Source organism: Furipterus horrens, unplaced genomic scaffold (assembly GCF_987537825.1).
Source record: "Furipterus horrens unplaced genomic scaffold, mFurHor1.1.pri manual_scaffold_7, whole genome shotgun sequence".
NCBI classification, from domain to species: domain Eukaryota; kingdom Metazoa; phylum Chordata; class Mammalia; order Chiroptera; family Furipteridae; genus Furipterus; species Furipterus horrens.
In genome coordinates, this window is record NW_028327177.1 from 135,099,187 (window position 1) to 135,121,718 (window position 22,532).

General features: G+C 45.6%; 1 protein-coding gene across 1 annotated transcript in view; it reads left to right on the plus strand.

Moving 5' to 3' along the window:
* Nucleotides 1-22,532, plus strand: part of MYRIP (myosin VIIA and Rab interacting protein) — a 196,000-nt gene that overhangs the window by 173,409 nt on the left and 59 nt on the right. Inside the window, exons 12-16 of the mRNA XM_090284952.1 lie at nt 12,374-12,568; nt 19,289-19,450; nt 20,127-20,231; nt 20,342-20,402; nt 22,282-22,463. Coding sequence (XP_090141078.1) covers nt 12,374-12,568; nt 19,289-19,450; nt 20,127-20,231; nt 20,342-20,402; nt 22,282-22,463 — 705 coding nt within the window. The remainder of the gene's footprint in view (nt 1-12,373; nt 12,569-19,288; nt 19,451-20,126; nt 20,232-20,341; nt 20,403-22,281; nt 22,464-22,532) is intronic.

The following is a 22,532-nucleotide window of genomic DNA, read 5'->3' on the forward strand; positions in this document are numbered from 1 at the left end:
AGACCTTGGACATGGCTCTGAACCCTGAAGTGGCCTGTGAACCAACTCTCGCCCCCTTGGCCATGGTCCAGGAGCCCCTAGAGAACACTAAATAAAACAATTACTCATGGACAAGAGAGCCTCTGTAGAAGTCCAGGAGCCCAATGAAGAAGGTTGAGCACACCACTGATGATGGAAAATCAGCAACATACAAAGACAGCATGAGAGGAAGAAAAGAACCAGAAAACAACAAAACAGCCAGAAAATAATTAAAGATGGCATTAGAAAGTTTTTACCTGTCAATAATCACTCTAAATGTAAATGGATTATTCTCCAATCAAAATATATAGAGTAGCTGAGTAGCTTTGAAAAGAAGAAGCCCTGACCAGTGTGGTTCAGTTAGTTGTCCCCCCCCCCCCCCCCCCCGCCCCGGAAAGTGAAGGATCACGAGTTAAATTCCCAGTCAGGGGCATATGCCTTGCTTGCAGGTTTGATTCCTGGCTGGGGCACATGCAGGAGGCAGCCGATTAATGTTTTTCTCTTGCATCGATATTTCTCTCCTCTTTGTCCCTCCCCTCCCCTCTCTCTAAAAAATATAAAAAATAAACCCATAAACAAATATTTTACAAAAGAAGAAGGCCCAACTGTGTGCCTACAAGAGACTCATTCCAGCTTTAAGGACACACATAGACTCAAAGTGAAAGGATGGAAAAAGATACTCCATGCAAGTAAAAATTAAAAGAGAGCATGAGTAGCTATACTTATATCAGACAAAATAGGCTTTAACTCAAAAGCTGACCAAAAAGGTGATCATATAATGATAAAGGGGTCAATTCATCCAGAGGCTATAACAATCATAAATAAATATACCTATAAACCCAACATCAGGGCACCTGAATATATTAAACAAACACTGACAGATCTGAGGGGAGAAATAGATAACAATACAATAAAAGTAGGGGACTTCAGTACTTTCAATAGATCATCCAGACAGAAAAGGACCAAGGAAATGTTGGACTTAAACCATTTCTCCAACGAACAGCACAGTCCTGTGTATTCTATGGAAGAGACACATACAGAATGTTCCCTGCAACAGCAGCAGAATACATTGATACTTCCTTCTCCAACACATACAAAACATTCTCCAAGATAGGTCTTATGTTAGGTCACAAAACAGGCCATACCAAATATCTTTTCCAACCGCTATGGTATGAAACTAGAAATTAATAGGAGAAAAATTGGAATATTCACAAATGTGTGGAAGTTAAACAGCACATTTCTGAACAACCAGCTTGGAAACTCAAAGCCCTCAAAGTGGGCATAGCCTTTGATCCAGCAATCGTATTCCATTCATTTATCTGAAGGGAGAGCCAAGGGACAAGCGGCCAAGGGCATCACAATGCAGTTCTCTAAGCATTATATTTATATTATAGGAAAAGACTGAGACAACCTAATTGCCCAACAGTAAAGGACTCTTGGGCAAATGGAGGTGAATTGGAATAGCAAAGACAGATTGACCCAGATACAAGTAAATGGGTAAATTTGATGTTGGGAAGTTGAAGAGGTTTTCTTTTAGGTCCTATGCTTTTCCCTCCTCTCCCTCGCTCTCTGACTAGAAGGCTGGTTTGTCTTCTCAAAGTGATAATGGAAGTGGGGTTTCAGGACTGTGGAGAGGGTTTGAAATAGCTATTGCAGAGAATGGGAGTGAAAATGATGTGGAGGGATAGAAAGGATCCCCAGCAATAAAGACCTGAGTAAAGTCAGAGATCACAACATTTACCTGAGATACAGAGTCTGTAAGAGAATTCAGCAGCCTTGCAAATAAATGCAAAATAAAAATTCATTATTTTTGAAGGAAAGGTCTATTGGTAGCAGGTCTGTTCATAAACCCATATCATTCAGCATAATTACATGGTACAGTTCAAGTGGTTATGGGATTTATGCTAGAACTCCCCATGTCAGAGTTTCTAGTTTAGCTATTAATTTGCCATCAGTTGAATTTGCAGATGAATTTCAAACCAGATTGGGGGAGGTGGAGGGATAAAATAGAAATTAATTCCATCTATAATAGAAGGAAAGCATGTGAAATTAGAACTTAACAAGAAAACTGCAGATCTCCAAGAAATCTAGCAGTTTGCTACTGGGAAAGATAGTATAAAAATGAATTCTTCCAAAATTAAGGTACAGGATTAATGGAATTCAAGTCAAAATCCAAAATGAATATTTTTTAATGTTCCAAAAGCATTTTTTAAATCATCTGATAGAATAAAATCAAGAATAATTTGGAAACACTTAGAAAAAATAAAGGAAGAATAAAGAGAAAGAGGGCCTCTCTATTAAGATAGCACACTACATTTTAAAGGCACAATAATTAAATTTGTGAATATTGATACTAGATACAATGAAATAGTCCAGAGTATAGCCTAGAGCATACAAAAATTGACCTCACTATCTTATGATTTCTGCCCACCTCTCACCTCTGGTTGTGATGAGGTCACTTCTCAATAGGTGGTGTTGGGACAAATGGTCACGTGTTCCTTTGGGGAGCGGAGAATGGCAAGAGGGTAAGTCCTTAATTTCCACTCCAGCAAAGGAACAAATGGATCTTCCTGGTTTGCAGGCCCAGCGATACCTGCAGGAGACAGTAAAGAAAGACACGCCCAACTTCCCTTGGGAATTTGAATCCCTGTTCATTCACCATTTAGTCAACAAATGATTGTTGAACGAAGAGATACAATATAGTCAGAATAAGAGAGGAAAGTTCCCTGCCCTCACGGCAGAGGCGGATTAAGGTCGGTTGAGGCCCCGGGCACAGAAGAAAATATTGGGCCCCTTAAAAAAAAAGAGAGAGGGAAAATAAAAATACATGTTAACCATATTTTTAAATAAATAAAAATATTATGTACTATTAATGTTTTATTTCTGATAAAATTTGAAAATATGTATAATAATAGCATAATAATAATCACAAGCCCTGGCTGGTTTGGCTCAGTGGATTGAGCGTCGGCCTGCGAGCCAAGTGTCGCTGGTTCGATCTTCCAGTCAGGGCACATCAGAGAAGGAAAACTCTGACTCCAAAAAACCTCCGCTGCCTTGCGGCATACCTCTTCAGGGGAAAGGCTAAGGGAGTAAACCCCGACAGAAAATCCGGAGCCGGAGTCCCTAAGGCAGTTTGACGTTGTAGTCAACACCGGCAACTCCTGCGGCGCACCTGAAGCCAAGCTGTATTGACTCCGTCTTTCCCTTGGACCCTTCAGCTGCGAAGAGAGGGGGGGTCTGCTGCATGGGCAACAGCAGACCCTCCATATCACCCTGCCCAGGCTGTGTAGCTTCAGCTTCACTGGAGAGGACACTCCAGCGTCATCGCAAGATGTCGATTCAACACGGGAGGAGACAGATACCGTGTCACTCCCGAGTCGGACTGCACAGCCATTCTCGGCGGTGCAGATAGACTCTCAAGAAGCTACACCATCGTCTCTCGAGACGGACGGCTGCCGACGACGAATAATCACAAACTTTTGATGTCATTTCATTTTTCTAGCTACCAATGAAAATAAAAATATAAAATTTAATAGTCTGAATGATTAAAATGCTAGAGAAGAGATTTTTTGTTATAGTGCAATAAATTAATATTAATTAAAATTCAAAAATTATTCATAAACTATGAAAATCCAGGTGCTGACGTAACAACAGGAATTAATGTTATCTTAATATAACTTCAACAATAGGAATTAATTTTATTTTAATATAGTTTCAACTTACCTGGGTATTTATCTATACACACAGAAAACTATTTTTAAAACCGTAAATGAAACAAATACATATCCACAAACTAATTTACATCCCTGCACATTTGCAATTATCGTGAGTCTGCACTGCAGAAGGACCTTTGTAAGTACAAAGTAGCAAATATAATTCTATTACTCCGATGAGTGATAGCGCAGCTGTGCGGGGCCTATGCAGCGTAGTGTGTGTATAGTATGCAGCGTAGTAATGAAATAATGAAAATAAGCAAATATAAACATACTATCAGGTTTTAGCGCCGACTGTAAACTTGTACGTGATTAAAATTGCACATGTGAAACCAAACTTGGCGTCTAGAAAAAAGTGTAAGGTTGGGGTTTTGCGGGGCCCTTCAGAAGTCGGGGCCCAGGGATGTCAGATGGTGACCAGCCCCGAGAAGAAGACTAGGCAGGATAGTGACAGGGGCAGGTGGGATGGTCTGGCCCTTTCTGACCAAGTGCCTTTCAGACTGACACCTGAAGGACAAGAAGAAAGACATCAGGCAACAATCTACAGGATGAGCTTATCAGGCAGAGTAACACATGCAAAACCTTAAGGTGAAAATGACCTTTACAGAAAGATGTCAGGCAACAACCTAAAGGATGAGCTTATCGGGCAGAGGAACACATGCAAAGCCTTAAGGTGAAAATGACCTTGACAACTTCAAGGAACACATCAAAGGTCCATGGTGGCTGGAGCAAGGTGGCCGAGGGGAGAGCAATGGGAAATGAGAGAGGCCAGGGGCCAGAGTGGGCAGGGCCATGTGGGCCACACAAAGAATTTTCGCTCTGTCCCGGACGACAGAGAAAGCACCCGGAAAGGTTTCAGCAGAGGAGTAACAGGAGCGCCTAACAAGCCACCCTGGCTGCCATGTGTCACCTCCTTTCCCAGTGAACGTGGAGGGCAATTTCACATCTTGTTGGACTTCTTCAGAGCTGAATCTGTGCCTTGGTTTCCAGGAGGTATCAGGAACCGATTTTTTCCCCCAAGGAATAGCCAATATACAAAAGCAAAAAATACGGATGACCACAATCACCTCCCCAGCCAGGACAGGAAGTCTGGCTGCTCTGCACCTGCCAGGGAAGGTTCGGTCAAAGGTCATGGCCCCAGCATTCCCCTCCTCTCTTGTCCTCACCAGGTCCTGAGATGGCCTCGGTCAGGGGACCCACATCAGACAACAGGGTCTCCACCCAAAAAGGGCAGGAAAATGACCTCCAGGAAACAGACGGACCAGTGGGTTTAATTCAGGAACTAAACTGCAAGTAGCACATTAAAAAAAATTCATTTCTATAATCACCATTTTTAAAAAATCCTATTTCTTTCATAAACGGATTGATCATCAAAACAAATGCATCAAGAAACCACTCCTAGAGTCCGTTGTCTAATCCCTGTTATGCTTTGTTTCAGTTTATTACATATGCTAATTTATTAGGTTTGCGCTCCAATTTCTTTCCACAATTCTGGGCCACGCTCCTTCATCAAGTCACTCTTTGGGGACATGAGTCTGTTGGTGGAGAACGTATTTGGACAGATTGTAGAGACATCGCCAGAGCGCCTTATGTTCCATGAGAACCGAAGCATATTTTCGTCGAATTTTTCTAGCAGATTTCTGTCAGCTATTTAGGAGGACATATGGAGTTTCTTTTCTTACCTTTTAAAAGGGGAAAAAAATGCATGAAATCAGGGCGTTCGGACACATTTCCTTGCTTGCTCTGGTAGTTTGATAGAAGGTTTACCTAAAGCCAGGACAGCATTTGTAACCTGGGGAGTCTGGGTCACACCTAGAGCAGGTTTTCTTAGAGACCGCAGTCGTCTTCATGCCAATTGTCCTGGCGGCTCCATCCCCGGTAGGGTCAGGTCAGGAAGGCTTGGAACAGGAGCTTGTCACTCAGTAGGTGTCCAGCTCTACTGTGTGTCTTGGATGTTGGTGTGCCGTATCAAAGACCTCATCCTGACCAATGTCCTTCTCTTGCTGATCTGTTGTTCTCTGATCTGATTATTCTATTCAGTTCTATTCTGTTATCACTTTCTACAGTCCATTGGGTCTCAGGGATTCTGCACATGGAGGGGGGTGATATGACAGGTTTCAGGAAGGAGTGTGGACTTTGGAGACCAGATTCTCTGAGCTCAAATCCCAGCTGTGTATATTCTTCAATGAGCCAGTTTCTTCACCTCTTAAAGACAGGGTTAAAACATCAAACATGTCGGGCTGTCGTGAGGGCTACACGAACCTAGGAGAAGCCTAGCGTCATACTCAGTGCAGGATGGAGCCACGTGGACTCTGAGCTGGCTTCCTTCTGTCTCTGCTCTTTCTAAGGGTCTCTGTCAGGTTGTTTGCTGTCCTGTCTTAGCACAGACCATTCCGTATTCTCATATATGTTCTCCTTTCTTGAAATTGAAATCCCTTCTTTGGGAAAGTATGGTGGTGGTAGCCAAGATTAGATCACAGGGGCTTTTATTTTTTTTAAATATTCTTCCTCAGCAAGAGAAAACGCTGGGACACAAAGAAGGGCAAACTTTAACTTTTTGGCTCGAGAACAGTAAGACGTGTTCTTCCAACCACCAAGCGGTTGGGAAGCAAAGATGTTTCAAGAGTCTAGTGTGTGATGAACAAGTCTGAGTTACTAGACCCTCCCCAGTAAGGGTCCCACCTTGAGCCAGTGGGGCAGGTGAGAGGAATTTAGGCGGGCGCAACCCCTCCGGACCCAGACGTTACGTAGGCACATGACACATGCTGTCTAGTTTGATCTCAAAAACTCCATAAGCTGGATGATGTTATCGCCATTTCACAACTGAGGCTCAGAGAGTCACACAGAGAGTGTGACCTGAGTTTCCCAAGACTCGTGGTCTGGTGTGTGCGAGTGAGGAGGTCACGTGAGCATCAGTCCCCAATAAGAAACCATAAGACCATGACACCCACTCACCCCCATTGTTTCCCTCCATTATTTTGGGAAACCCACGGGAAGGTTCTCCCACATGTTCATGAATAGTGTTCCCACGGGGGCCTTCTCGGGGCTCTCACTGACATCTATGGGGGACATCAATAGCCCTGGGGGACAGCGTCACCAGGCTGCTGCTGCCCAGGTCCGCCCTAGGAATCGGGTCCTGCTCTAAAGCCTCCTCACAGAGGGGCCCCAGATCAATAAGACCAGGACTAATTTATGCCTTTTCTAGGATCCAAGAATATATTTCTCCATGGGTTCGCCACCCCCCCCCATTAAAAACATTTAAAATCATATTTTACAACTGGGTGGGTATCACAATTAATAAATTAATATCATGGATTAAAACCTGTTCCTGGACCTAAGAGTTCATTGTTTTCTTCCAAATTTAAAAGAAATTAAAGACATGTTTATGAGCCCCTAAAAAAATGGTGGGCCCAAGCCTTCATACCTGCTGAGCCCAATGGGAGGAGGCCCTTGGCCAGACCCTGCCACTGCCCCTCCCTAGAGTTCATAGGTGGGCCCAGGGGCCTCACAGCATACAGCAAGCTTCCGTATCTCCCAAAACAACCCAGTGTTTGGGTGCCTTCAGCTTTCCTGATTTAGCCTCTTTTCTCTTGTTATAGACGTCAGTACAGTCCCCAAGGCGGAGCTAAGAACATCCTTCTTCTGCCCCAAATACCTGCACATGTCATTTAATCCCCAAAGCTCTTTTCCCCACATTGCATTAGATTATATCATATCAAGACTAATATCAAGTGGTATAAATAGATGTCCCTGGTCTCTGTCAAAGCCCCGGTTCATCACACACAGCCAGACACTGGATCTGTTTTGGCCCAGCTGAGACAGATAGACACGCATGCGTGCACTTGCCCAAGGGCAGGGCTGGGGCTGGAATGAGCCCGCTGTCATTTCAGTGCGTCCTCTTCCTATTCAGCCAGGCAGCTAATGAGCCCCTGCGGCTCACACATGCACAAGCCTGAGCCATTTGATAAGAAGCATTCCCTCTTAGGCCAGTGTCAAATGAGTGTGCATTTCTTTGTCCAACATGAACCTTTGGAATCAATGAAAGACATTGGGAAAACCTCAGGAGAATTGGCAAAGATTACTAACAAGCAGGTCTACCTGGTGTTTAGGATGAAACCATTTTTTAAAATTAAATTTTATTTTTCAAACACCGTTTACAGTCAGTATTTTGTATTAGTCTTGGGTGCACAGCGCAGCGGTTAGATGGTCATTTACTTTACAAAGCAATGCCTGATATTTCCAGTACCCACCTGGCAACCATACATAGTTAGTACAATACATTGACCAAGTCATCACAGGGATGTAGAGTACCACATAGGGAAACTATTCTCTTCTTTAGAATTCTGCAGACTCCGAACGTCCACCCTGGCAACACCTTGTATCCTGCATGTCTTTGGAAAACAGTCTCTAAGGACGTATATAAATGGAGGGAGAATTTGTTTCCAGCAACGTGTCTGCGATGAAGAGAAAGCCCATGGGAGCAAGATGGAGAGATCACTAAGGCTAAAATTGTGTGGCCTGAGGCAAAAAGTAAAGAAGTCTCGCTCTGCCCTGCAGTCCCTAGAAAGAACTGAGCAGTACAGTGTGTATTGGGGTCTGACCTGCTCTTCTTCTTTCTTGGGCCCATTGAAATGGCCACTGTGGCGGAGCTCCAGCCCCGGGGTGGTATCCAACCTTCTCAGAGCTCTGTGTTGGCCCTATCGCTGGTTGTAGTCAGGCAGAATGTATGAGTCTCTGTTAAGGTAGACGCTTGCCCACTGCCTCGCTGGGGAGTGATGGAGGACACCCCACCTTAGGCCAAGAGGAGACCCTGAAGTGTTTCTTATCACCTTCTGTACCCCAAACGGTAGACTGTTGGTTCCCGTGCAGGTGGTTGTGAAGCTGATGTTGTGGGTTTGATGTTCCACGTGGGACTGTGACACAGACGGAGCCCTGCAAGTGGGCAGTCAGACTCTCCGGGGGGACGTCAGTGGTGGGGAGACCAAGGAGTGTGGGTGCGTCCCAGCAGCACTTGCTTTCTCTGCGGGACGTCACAGTGGCTCACACGGCATTTAGAAAGGGCACCGCACATCTGTCTGGCCCTTAATAAAACTGATTGTTTAATTTGTATCTCTTTGATCACCAGAAGGTTGAATTTGGTTCCTACATGGGTTCACTGCCATTTTCAGTCCGTTGTCCATGGGGTCCTTGGCCACAAATGTCTTTGGCCAATCTTCCTGTTCCGTCACCTGATTTCCTCCACATTTTCACCTCTCCCTGGTTCGATACTATGAAATTGTCACATTTGATCCCTTTTATAATTAACATCTGGAGCAACGTCAGCTACCGTAATAGAAAGCTCGTGTTGGCTCTCTGATTGTGCTAGGTTGTACCACTCAGCTCATGTCTCCGGGGCCGTGAACTATGAAGCAGAAAGGATCCTTAGCTTCTCATTTCTCCCCCACACGGGGCTCCCTGTCAGCACCCTGAATCCCCACCAGCATTTTATCTGAACAAAACCCTGTCCAGTGCCACGTGGAACTTTAGCTCCCGTAATTGGGGAAGCCCAGCTTTGTACGTTTACATCTGGACTGGGCGGGGAACAGGACGTTTACATAACAAGCCCGTGTTCGCCCTGCCCTGTAACGGACCTCCTAATCTCTGTTATAGAGCCAGGGGGTCAACGAAGGAACAGGGGGGTTGGGTGCCCTGCTCCTGCCCGGCCGCTAACAAAACGCCAATGGTCCTGACTTCCAGTCCTACCCCCAGGTTGGAGCAAACCGCCCACTCCTGTGCAACAGACAAGAAATGTGTGACTCCCTGCAAGTGCTTGTGGATTCCACATTGTGCTTCTCAGTGGAGAGCAAGTCCGGGACCCCCACCAAGCAGATAGATCCAGTTTTCAGAGAATTATCTTTCAGATCACAGACCTTCCAGTGAAGCCGTGGTGCTCCATACAGACCGGTTATGCAGGGCTCCTCCCGTGACTCAATGGCAAATGCAAGTGCCTTTACGGGCCATGAAAGCATGGCACCTCGTCAGGTGGCTTGAGTAGGGCTAACAGCATGCCATGAGGGCAGGGGCTTTATCCAATGTCCACTGCTTCGCCTGACACCTAGAACAGAGCCTGTACGCCATGGGCCCCCAATAAAATACGTAGGATGAAGGGGGATTCCTGTAGACAACCGGGAAGTGCTTGTCTCAGATGATGTCCTTATCAGAAGAGCCTGCCTTTAGGCAATAGCTGATTTCTGCTTATAATTCCTGTGAATGAATCGTCGTCGTCGTCGTCGGCAGCCGTCCGTCTCGAGAGACGATGGTGTAGCTTCTTAAGAGTCTATCTGCACCGCCGAGAATGGCTGTGCAGTCCGACTCCGGAGTGACACGGTATCTGTCTCCTCCCGTGTTGAATCGACATCTTGCGATGACGCTGGAGTGTCCTCTCCAGTGAAGCTGAAGCTACAGAGCCTGGGCAGGGTGATATGGAGGGTCTGCTGTTGCCCATGCAGCAGACCCCCCCTCTCTTCGCAGCTGAAGGGTCCAAGGGAAAGACGGAGTCAATACAGCTTGGCTTCAGGTGCGCCGCAGGAGTTGCCGGTGTTGACTACAACGTCAAACCGCCTTAGGGACTCCGGCTCCGGATTTTCTGTCAGGGTTTACTCCCTTAGCCCTTCCCCTGAAGAGGTATGCCGCAAGGCAGCGGAGGTTTTTTGGAGTCAGAGTTTTCCTTCTCTGATCCTGTGAATGAATAAACAGCTGGTTATGGGTGGAGTGGAACAATGACTCCCAAGCAACACTGATGTCTAACTTATTGCTTTGATAGTGTTTGGTCAGCTGGACTCAGGATGCAGATCACGCTTTTGATTTAAGCACCTCTCAAGTCCTTTCCATTAATAACCTTGGCTTGTTAATGACCCTGGACTAATTGGAGATTGGTATAAATGTTCACACTTTTCCTTCCATTGTGCTGTGACCTCACTTTTTTTCTGAGTCTCTTAGTCATATGTCTTTCTTTTCAAAGGACGAACAAGGGCACCTCTTCTACCAAATAAGGGGCAGATTTTCTAAATTCATGTTCTATTTATTAAGAGAAGGGTAATGAATCTTCTGTCATGCATACAGCCTTGCCTTTTCTAAAATGGACTGAAACAATAGTGGCAACTGCTTCATGCCAAAATCATTTTGAGCCCAAAACATCCTCTAATGAGACAAAACCTACAGCAGAATCTACTTGGAGGACCAAACTTTGCAAAGTAAAGCCATAACTATCATTAATGTTTTGGCCAGGATAAATGAGATAGGTACCTTAGAAAGCACCAAAGGCATTAAGATTCCAAATTTTCTTGAAACGTTTTACTGGTTTGAAAAAAAAAATGCGTGTGGGCAATATTTGACTTCCAATTTATAAACCCTCTGATGGGATAAAAAGAAGGATTACAGACGGAAATCATTACTGCCAAACAATATTGAATTCTAGCTTATTGCTTGATGCTGTATGTTCAGATGAACTCAAAGATGCAGATAATTCTTTGTGGTTGAATTACTTCTGCTTTATTAATGACCTTGGCCCAGATCAGGACTGACTGTAATTCTGAGCCATGAGTGAATGTAAGACTTAGAAGCAACTGTGTCATTTAGGAACACGTTCAGCCATAACAGAAAATTTGGCCAACAGTAGCTTCAACAGATAAGGAATTATTTTTCTCATGTAACAAGATGTTCAGAGGCAGGTAGTGACTGATAATGGTTCAGTTGATCTAATGCTATTTGGGCTTCAGTCTTTCTGACCCACCTTCCTCAGCATTTTCGTATTCATCCCCACCTTTGTCATAACTGCACATCTGTGATTAAGGTAGAAGTGGGGAAGGGGAGCAGCAGCTGCATCTATTCACCTGTTAGGAAGATAAAAGCTTTTCTAGAAACCCTTTCATTAGCCTTTCCCTTCAAGCTCATTGGTCAGACCTATGTCACATGGCTCTCCTTAGCTGCAAGGGAGGCTGGGAAATGGAGTTGTTGGTTTTGTTTGTTTGTTCATTTCTGTTTGGCCTCTATGGTGAAGAGCAAGGGAGAATGGGCCAGAGAATAGGTGTGTGTGAGCTAACACACAGTGACTACTACAGAGAAACTCCTTTCCAATATTTTCATTGTACAGGTGACCAAACTGAGTTCCAGAACTGGGACGTAACTTGGCTAGGGTCCTGTAACTAGGTGAAGTTAGAGCCAGATGTAGAGCCCAAAACTCCTAACTCCCAGTCCAGAGAGCTACCCACTGGACTACACCATGGTTGTAATTTAATAGAATCTGTGACTCAAGCTCTGGTGAAGAAGTAGAATATCATCCAGAAAATGAGGTGATGGATATATACTCTTAGCAGTGGGCAGAGGACATAGTAGCTGCCACTTGAGCTTTCTTCCCTCCCTCCCTAAGAATCTGAGATAATTCAGTATGAGTCCCAAAAGGTAGGCCAAGTCAAATCAGGCCTCCTCCGAGGTTCCCACTGCTGTGTAGATTGTTTAGCTTCTTGTTCCTTTGGCACATTGGTGTTTGTGTGTGTCACAATGGAAGCGACCTCATGATGATCACCGTGATAATGTAGAATTTCCACGTCATTGTTAATGTGCTGTTCTTGTCTTCTGTCCCCTTCTGTTATTGGACCAAACAGAAGTATTCTGCTGTTTCTCTCTGCAACATCTCCACAGAAGTCCTGAAAGTCATCAATGCCACAGAGGAGTTGATAGCAGAGTCGACAGGGCCCTGGGAGTCACCACCTGGCCCTCCTGACAGAGAGAAGGGGACATTTCCGCTTGGGACCGACCAAGTGAGACTGGATGAGCAGCTGACTTCCCTGGAAGAAAACGTAAGCATGTGGATGTGCTTTGTCTAAAGCAGACACAGGTGAAGCAGCAGCTCGTGAAGTTATAACTCTTCACAAAGAGCACAAGGACACATACTCACCACCACCACCGCCACCACCAGAGCAAATGCATTCTCAGGAAGGGTCTTGGACTGAGGTCCCAGAAGCAGGTCCTGAGATGAAGATTTGCCTACACGTGATTTAACAGGGAAGTGCTCTCAGGGTAGGTTAGTAAGGGAGTGGGGAAGGAAGCAGAAGGCAAGAAGCCAAACAAAGGTATGATCATAGACAAAGAGTAGCTTCAGCTTGCTCCTGCAGGGAACTCTGGGGTGTAAGCTGCATCTCAGAGTTGTCCTGACCTAAGGTAAAGAAACTGGCCCTTCCTCTAGCCAGCAGACTCTTCAGTGTCTCTGCATGCAGGCAAGGTGTCCATAATAGTGCAAAGGTAGTCTTCAGTGTAGATTTGAGCTGTTGGGAACAAAAGTGCACTGAAGCTTGGGGACAGGGTGGGGGGGACATGGGAGGGACTCTGCAGGAACTATACCAAGGATGTGTGGGGATCCAGGTAGAGAGTGACCAGGAATGAGGTTGGTTGCCCACGGAACTTGAGTTACTACAACTGGCCTGTCCTGCTTCACAGATAAGTCAGTTGGTAATAGAGTTTTCTATCCTTCTGACTTGTGATGACAGAAGGAATGTAACAGATTCTTACGTAGCAATATCCACAATCATTGCTGAGTATTTCAACAAAGGTCCAGTGAGACTTTTCCAACAATGCAGATCAGGGGTGACACAGAGATTTGGACATTAGCTACTCAGGCCATAGTCACCACCACCAGCTGGCGTAGTCCTGCCCACGAAACTGGTGTCAAATCAAGTTAGCTGATTCCATCTTTGTAGACCCAGCAGAATGAGCCCTGATTGGCGGGGTGCTCTAATGAATGCTCTTCTCAGAAACCAGGGACTGTTATTAGAGGAAATTTTTGCTAAAAGTTGGGACAACAAATCAAAATAACTCAAAGTGTTACCAAAAACAGCCAATGTTTATTTCACTTTAGACATCAAAGTCTCTCTCCCTTTGGAGTCCCATAAAACCTCTAAGCACATGTCTGCCGAAGCACTCACCTCTGTCTTCTGTCCTTTCTGGTCACCCGTCTGTCTCCTCTTAGATCGGTGTCATTGACATTTTGGGGTAGATAGTTCTGTGTTGGAAGGGGCTGTCATGCATGCTGCAGGATATTTAGCAGCATCCCTGGTCTCTATCCATTAGATGCTAGGAGCATCACCATCCTAGTTGTGACACTCAAAAATGTCTCCAGACATTGTCAAATGTTGGAGGGGGCCACTTGGGGAAGCAGGGACACTGTCGTCCAAGGTTTGGAGCCAGATATATAAACTCCTACAGAGCAGGGCCTGCTGGCTCTATCTGTGGCCCTGGCCCTTGGCCACACAGCCTGACACACAGGAGGTGCCCGGAGAATGCTTATCTGATGTGCAATCTCCTCAGGTGAACGTAGTCCTTTTTTTAAAGAAATGATTTCTAATGTACAGGGTCCCCGTCCCTTCACTACATCTAGAATACAGTTCTTTCAGTGCCGATCATCCTAAAATGGCCCATTATAATCCTGGACGTGCTGAATTGAAATGGTTAAAATAAAGACATGGTTCACCAGGAAAGGGATGCACTTTTTTTGTAAATATGATACAAAGTATGGTATCCAAAAACTTCCAATGCATGAAGCCATTGGGATTTAAATGATAATAGTCAGTCCCCAGGGCACAGTTGAAGTGAAGACAGTGTGCCTTTCTTTTCCCCCAAGAAGCATGAAAAATGTCCTTGTTGGAGTTGTCATTGTTTAAGGTCTTTTGATTGCACATTATGCTTCTTTTCTTGGGTTCGTTAGCACTTTCTGTTTGAAACACATCCACTGATTCAGGTTGTCACCCAGTGGGGACACGTGCTGAAAGGACAGGGCTTGTCATTTACTGCTTCCCTGTCCAGCACCTCCAAGCCACCTCTCCCGCCCTGAAAGAGTTAACTGCCTTCTTCCTCCTCCTTGCCTTCCCTGTTCCTTTGAATTTTATGGTTTTTTTTTTTTTTTTTTTTTTTTTTTGAGAAGGGATGACTCTTTTCTTTATCTCTTCAGTGCACCAGATCACAGAGCCAGAACAGGTCGCTCCGCTGTGCAGTTCCCAGATGGCATGCGTTTGAGCGGCAGGAGAAGGCCAGGGCTGATTCTTAGACTAGCCCCTGGGTGCAGCCGATTTCATTAAACCGTGCCTTTTGTCTGTCCCTCCTAAAGAGCACGCCTCATCCCTCCGCCGCCCTCTCCTTTGTGCTGAGGAACCCGGGGACTGTCAGGAATAGCAACAGCCACACTTTTTCTCGCCTTCTGAACACGGGCTACTGCAGACCAGGACTCTGAAATGAAAGAGAACATTGGCTTGAGAATGTTTCGCCTTTAAAAATACTTCTGAAGACTGCAGAGCCGCATACGCTAAAAATGTCACGTTCATATGTCAGCTCTGTGTTCATAAACTACCGTGTTAATCCACTAATTAGAGGAAAGCATGGGGAGCTCAGAATTCCCCTCGTCTCTCGGCGTGAACCCTTCTCAACTGCTGCTGCAGCCGGCACTGTGAAATGAGCTCATTCTCCCCAAAAGGCAGGAGGAACCTCGGCCCGTCCCGGTCTCCCCTACACATACAATGGGGCCTCAGTTGCTCGGATTGAATGCCTGGGTCTCCCGGGGCTCTTGGCTGTGAGCTGTGAGCGTAGGAGTCTATTGGCTGGGAGAGGAGCGTTTCAGGAAAGGATGACTAACTGAGATGTGGGTAAGGCTAAGAGAGGCTGTAGCATCCAGGGAGTAGCAGTAGGAGGAAAGGGTCACCAGCCCTAAGCCTGGCAGCCCAGGGAGAACTGGATTCTGGAAGAGCACCCCTAGTGGAAGTGTGACTAGGGAGCCCAGGAGAGGAGAGACTGGAGGGAAGACTCTTAACTTTTTTCTTCTCTGGCCTTTGCTCTCTTACTGGTGCCTCGCATTGGCCAAACCCATCCCAGCAGCAAGGAAACTTGGTGAGGAAGTCCATATAGGTCAGCCCCACGTGGAACAAACAGGTCAGGGCAGAGAAGTATGGAAAATGGGTCTAGGGGTCAATAGAGAACCCCTAGCCTGACCATTCTTGGGCCTGCACTGTGAATAGCAGGGACCCAGTAGGTTCCCTCACCCCGCCCCCAGCCCCATCTGAGGACCTTGCTTATTCTCGTCTTTGCTAAATAACAGAGACAGCTTGGGGTACCCCATAATTCCCAGCCACAGAGGCAGGGAAGGGAACACCCCAACTTTCCTCTTAGCTCTGCCCTGTAACTCTTGCCAACACCAAATATGTTAGCCAGTTTTTCTACAATCATTGACAACAGATACAGTGGAATTGCCCCACCAGGATCCCAGCTCTGCCACGGAGCCCAGGACGGGCAAAGGACGCTGGGCCTCCTTCTCAAAGCTCTCGTGAACCCCACAGCACAGAAGAGGGTGTGGCGCTGGAACTTGCGGAGGCAGCCATTGCTTCTCAGGTGGTTCTCTGACCCCGGAGAGCAAGGAAAGAAATACCACCTGTTACTGTCTAACATTAGGCCCCTAAAGTATATTTCACGGGAGCCACATCCAGTCAGATGCCGTAAGATCCAGTAAGTCTGAGAAAGCTGTATACTCTTTCTAGGAAAACCAAGATACATGTTAGCACATGAACGACTCTGAGGAATCCTACAGTAAGAAATCTGCCTAATTCTCTTTATCAATGGGGGCTTTGACCGCTAAGTCCTTCTTTAATGGAACACCTGTTCTTATCCCTGGACCTGTTTGGAGAAAGACTTGTTCAACCAGGAGCCAGTGAAGGGGGTCATAGGGTAGGGAGAGGACATAGATTAGTCAGACATAGTAACCATAGTTCTCACCAAAAATGGACCCTTACTAAGCAAGCAATGCCAGGTTAATGTTTTTCAATGGCTTTTTTTTTTAAGGTTAGAGAACATTTTCATTATATAACATGTTCAATTTTGTTATTTCAGCCCAGCAGCAGAGCCAATGTCATGTCAACCTATAACCACAATAACTCTAGTACCTTTATGTCAGAATGTACAATGTAAAAGCCATAACATGCCAACCATGGTTAAGTATCACAGCGTCCCAGGGCAGGGCATATAGAGGTACCGGCTCTGGCATCAGCCCTTCTGAGCTCAAAGCCAGGCTCCCCCACTTCCCAGCTGTGAGACCTGGGGAAGTCACTGAACTCCTAGGACACAATGTTCTCATTCTGAGTACAGCGGTGATATTAGTTCCTCACTCAAGGGTTGCCCTGAGCATTAGATAAGTCACATAAAGCCCTTCGCTCAGTGCCTGGCTCAATAAAATACGTGCCATCGTCACCATCATCATCATGACCATTATCATCCTCCTCACGTCCTTCAGGCACCACCACCTTGGGCTGTGAGTACCTGTCCAGCTGGCCTCACTGCCCAACCACAGGGCCTCTCCTGCCAGGAAAGCAGGGAACACAAAGTAAAAGATGAGCCTTCTGGCCCAGCCGAGGGCTTGGAGCTACTTCCTGTTGTTTTGTCTTGGCAGAGAAAGCAAAGAACACTAGTGGGTGACCATGATGACAACAAAAAGCAAGGTGCTGTGACATCGATACGGCCCTCGGGTGTGATGACGTTGAGTTTTGCGTGTTTCTGGAAAAAGCAAGGTTCCCAGAACAAAGTCAACGTCGACTTAGGTTTAACCACGGCCACGCTCAGATTATTCATTTTACTTAAAAAATAATTTTGAGTTTTGTTCCAAGTGCAAAACTGTAAATTTATATTTAAAATTATCATCAAAATAAATTTACCTTTTGCGGGGTGGGGTGTGGCTAGAAAAAGTGTGAAAAACTCAAAATGGTCCTGTCATTCCCTTCTTCCCCTCTCCCTTCCCCCTCCTCAACTTTTCCTCCACTGTGAAAAATTCTTCGACTTTGAAACTTTTAAGAGACAACTTTTTAATTTCTCCGCTCAACTTTGAAATACTCATTTCCTTCACGTGACTAAGTCACGTTCCTTGTTTTGAAGGCAAAGATTAAGTGGCTACATCAAACCGTGAGGATCTTTTAGAAACAAGTTCTCTAATGCTCGCATATGATAAAGAAATATAAAATTAAGGGCAACGTGAACTGTGGCCATTGTCGGCAGACGAATGGCTGCCGAATCCCTTAATATGATGTCCCCATGGGTTTGCTTTCATCAAACCTACACCTGCCTTTGCTCCTCTCTGAAACGTGTTGTAAGGTTCCCAGTTTTAACCCAGATGCGTGAATCATGCCAAGGAACCCACAGAGGGGGAGCCTCTCAGGGTTCTTCTCACTGACGCTCAGCCTCGCTCAGCGCGAAAGACATGCATGACTCATGTGCACCAGCTCTCAGCTTGCCTCACGCGGTCACAGCTTTAACTCAAGTGCAAGAAACTGTGTGAGCGCCGGACTGCCTGCTCTTCATGCGGATCAGTTCTGAGTGGCTGTGATGACATGTCTAGAGCATGCTGGTCACACCTCATGGACCTCTCTTCCAGGAATCACCTACTTTAGACGCACCTGGTTCTCTGTGTTGTCCCTTGTTTGTTCCCATTATTGATTAGGCTGGAGAAGCATTTGTTTCATTCACCCCAGTCAGCTGCCCCCAGGCTGAATTATTCCAACAATGTTACTTTCTGTTTGTCCACTTTTATAGACTCAAACGTCAAATGTCTTTTTCTCTTGCCCTAACCAGAGTGGCTCAGTTGGCTGGGCATTGTCCAGCAAAGCAAAAGGTTACCCGCTCGATTCCCGGTCAGGGCATGTGCCTGGGTTGCGTGTCTGGTCCCCAGGCAATGTGTGTACAAGAGGAACTGATCGATGTTCATCTCTCACATCGATGTTTCTTTCCCTCTCTCCCTCTCTTCCGCTCTCTCTAAAATAAATAAATATAAATAAATAAATAAATAAATAAATAAATGTTTTAAAATTACATTTTTCTTTTAATTTTTTCCCAAATTACTTGCTTCCTGTATCTGATTTTTTCTTTAATCTTCAGTAGCTCACAGAAAAACTCTTAAATGACAGATAAATAGATTTGACCTGCTTTTCTTAACAGCACACTGTTTTCTAAGAAATAGAGCATTTTCCTGCTATAATTGCAGGCTTATTTTATTTCCTTCGCCTGTTGCAAGCAAGCTAAAGGTGACTAATCACAGATAAGTCACTCGAGATTTGTAATTGTTTTCCATTAATTTCACGTATTTCATGTTTTCTGAATGTTTCTCAGTTACAAAATGCCAACCAAATTTTTACTCAAAAACCCACATGATGCATTTTTCCCTTTGTTTCTTCGGTCTTGATAGTATAATTATTATAATCACTGGACAAATTCACAATTTATGTAGCTTATGTCATGTATTTTTAACTTATATTTCCAAAATTTACAAATTGCTTTTTCTTGCGGAAAAGTTCAGGGAGGGGGACTGACAGTGAACAGTGGCAAGACCTCATGCTGCCATTTAAGTGCAAAGAATGTTTATACACGGGGGCATTTCCTGTCCTTTACCCTCAATGTTGAGTCTAGTTCTCTCTTGCTCCCCTGAATTACTGGGGTCCCCTGAAAAGCCCCACCAGTCCTGGGTCTGCAGACCTGGGCTCAAGGCTCTGCCTCCTCTACAGGTGTACCTGGCCGCGGGCACCGTGTATGGACTCGAAGGCCAGCTGGGTGAACTGGAGGACGCTGCCCGCTGCATCCACAGTGGCACTGATGAGATCGAACTGGCAGATCTGGAGGACCAGGTGGCCACGGCGGCAGCCCAGGTTCACCATGCTGAGCTCCAGGTAAGAGGGCTCCTCTCTGCCCCATGGGAGACCACAGGGCAAAAGGAGAGGGCAACCCATCTTCCACAAGGATCATCGCAAAGTCTTTGTATCTATCAGCTCCTGCCATTTCTAGCTCACTTGCATGGATATGATCCTTCAGGATGGATTCCATGAAATCCCCCCTTTTTAAAGTGTGTTACTTATCCCCCTGAGCCACAGTTTCCTCTTCTATAAAACCAAGAGAATGGTGCCTGTGTCACTGGATTATGGATGAGTTCATGAACAAGTTCATATATTTAAAGCACTTAGCATGGTGACAGCACATCATAATGCCATTTTCTAAGGGTAGGTTCTGTGTCTTCATCCCTGGGCCAGGGGTGGACCAGGGTTCTTTCTGGCACTGAGTGAGCTCTTTCTCTCTCTATCTGGTTCCCTGGGCTTCCGTTGATCCCTAGGGGTATCCTGACATGGGCAGTGCTCTAGAGTCACCAACTAGAAATTCACACTTACAAAGAAGGGCCTGTGTTGTGTCTTCTCACTATAGCATTAGGTAGAGGAGTGTTTGGTAGAAGCTGAATGAATGAATGAGCATACCTCAAAGCAGATGTGTTTTTTATAGATTTATAACACTCTTGACAAAGATCTCTCCTCCTCTGCATTCTCCCTCCTGATTCTGTCTCTCTGCTACGTTAAGATTTCTGATATCGAAAGCCGGATCTCAGCCTTGACCGTAGCAGGATTGAACATAGCGCCATGTGTGCGCCTCACAAGGAAACGAGAGCAGCAGCAAAGGAGCCAGGTGTGTGTCCCTCACTCCTTCTGTGGGAATTTTGCACAGCCCGGAACACTGAGAGGATAAAAGTTTTGGGGTTGGAGAAGGTGTATTGATTGCTATGTTCTGTTTGTTAGGTACAAACTATAGACACATCAAGACAGCAGAGGAGGAAACTGCCTGCTCCACCAGTGACAGGTACGCTTGAATTAAAACCATAGAGCTGCAGAGACGTAAGCCTGACTCATTTACTTTGAGTAACTCAGAAATCTGAGTTTGAGGATCAGATCTGATGGGGAGTTCTCACCCGGAACTGCTCTTGTGGACAGTCTATCTTGACTTGGATCCCCCAAGAAGCAGACCCTGGGGCGAGGATGTGAGTGAAAGTAGCTTATTTGGGAGGTGATTCCAATAAGCACTGGCTGGGGAAGAGAAGAAAGTTGAGTCACTATAAGGCATTAAATACTTCTGGGAATTTCTGGGAGGCAATATTAACTGCACCTCAGAGTTTCTTGCCCAAAGAGTAGGAAGATTAGGTATTTTAACTCTCATTCATCACTGGCTGCAGGTCATCCCTGTGGGACATTAACTTCCTGGTGCTTCTGACCTGTCCCATGCATGGGCAACAGAGAGTGGCAGTGCTTGCTGTAGGAGGCTGTCAGAATGTGCTGGAACGGTGACTGTCAGGGAGATGCAGGCAGGGCACCAAAAGCATCTAACCAAGAAGGGATTCCAGTGATGCCAATTGTATCACCCTGGACACTTCCAACAAGTTCTCTGGATTCAGGAGCCACAGAATGACGACGCCAAACTAGAACTTAGATCTACAAATTCGAGGAGTAGAATGTCAGAAGATAATATGTTTAATGTTGGTTCTACCATTCAGTGTTCAGACAGTTATTGCATGCCTACTTCATATTCCACAAAAAACTTACACAACGAAAACCAAGTGGCTCAGTCCGTTGGAATGTTGTCCCACACACCAAAAAAGCTGCAGGTTTAATCCCCGGTCAGGGCACATACCTAGGTTGCAGGTTTGATCCCCAGTTGGAGTGCGTACAAGAGGCAACCAATTGATCTCTCTCTCTCTCTCTCTCTCTCTCTCTCTCTCTCTCTCTCTCTCTCTCTCTCTCTCTCTCTCTCCCCCTCTCCCTCTCCCACTTTCTCCTGCCCTCCCTCTCTTCTTCCTTCCCTGTCCTCTCTCTCTAAAAATCAATAACTATATTCTCAGGTGAGGATTTTAAAAAAAATTATTATAAATCCATGATACCTTATGTGAAACCCTTAGGTCAATATGTGTTTCAGGATTTCTTGGACATTAGGGGAAGGGGGCTGGAGGGCTAGATGGAAAAGGTGAAAGGATCAAGAAGTACAGGTTGTCACTTACAGAACAGTCATGGAGATGTAGATTACAGCAGAGGGGACACAGTCAGCAATATTGTGACCACTGCGTATGGGGCCAGGTGGGTGCTTGAAACATCAGGAGAACCGCTCTATAAAGTACGTGATATTCTTACCACTATGCTGTACATCTGAAACTAATACAGAATAATATTGAATGAGAACTGTAATCAAAAAATAAAAAAAGAAAGGCACTATGGTATATGTACTGCGTATTATATAACAGCCCCCCGCCCATGGGGTCTGGGGCAGCCTCTGATAAACACATCGATAGCCTTGCAGGGAAGCATGACAACGTTCACACTTGGTGGGGGTGGACAAGGACTTTAAATGGCCACATGTCAGTTCAAGTCACATTTTGCCATCAGACAATTTTGGCTCCAAAGTTATGAATGTGTCTAGTTTTCAGAGCCTTTCATATTTCCAAATGGCCAATAAGAATTTATGAGCTATATTGGATGATCTCTAAGCTACCTTTCCTCAGAAAGCTACTAATGATGCCTTATTTGGTTCATTATAAAGACAAACACAAAATAAATCGACAGTCAGACCCATGGACCAGAATGAGATTCCAAGCCCAGAACAAAAAGCTGGATAACCTGGACAACCCGGTCTTCCTTCCTGAACCATCAGTTCAGCCTCTGGGTAACACTTATTCTCCTTTGTTTTCTTTTAGCTGAAAAAACAGAGGCATCTTCAGTGACCACCATCAAAACATTCAACCGCAACTTCATTCTCCAAGGCTCCTCAACACACAGGGCTAAAGACAGCAGAAGCGCCACCGAGGATTTGATGGTAAATGTCCGCTCTGTCCTAAGGCCCATCACATACATTCGCTGTGGGCGCCACCCGCATCCTGTAGCCCCTCTGCCTGTAGCTTCCCCAGCAGAGCCGCAGGGGGTGTCCTTTCTGCACCGCCCTCTGATG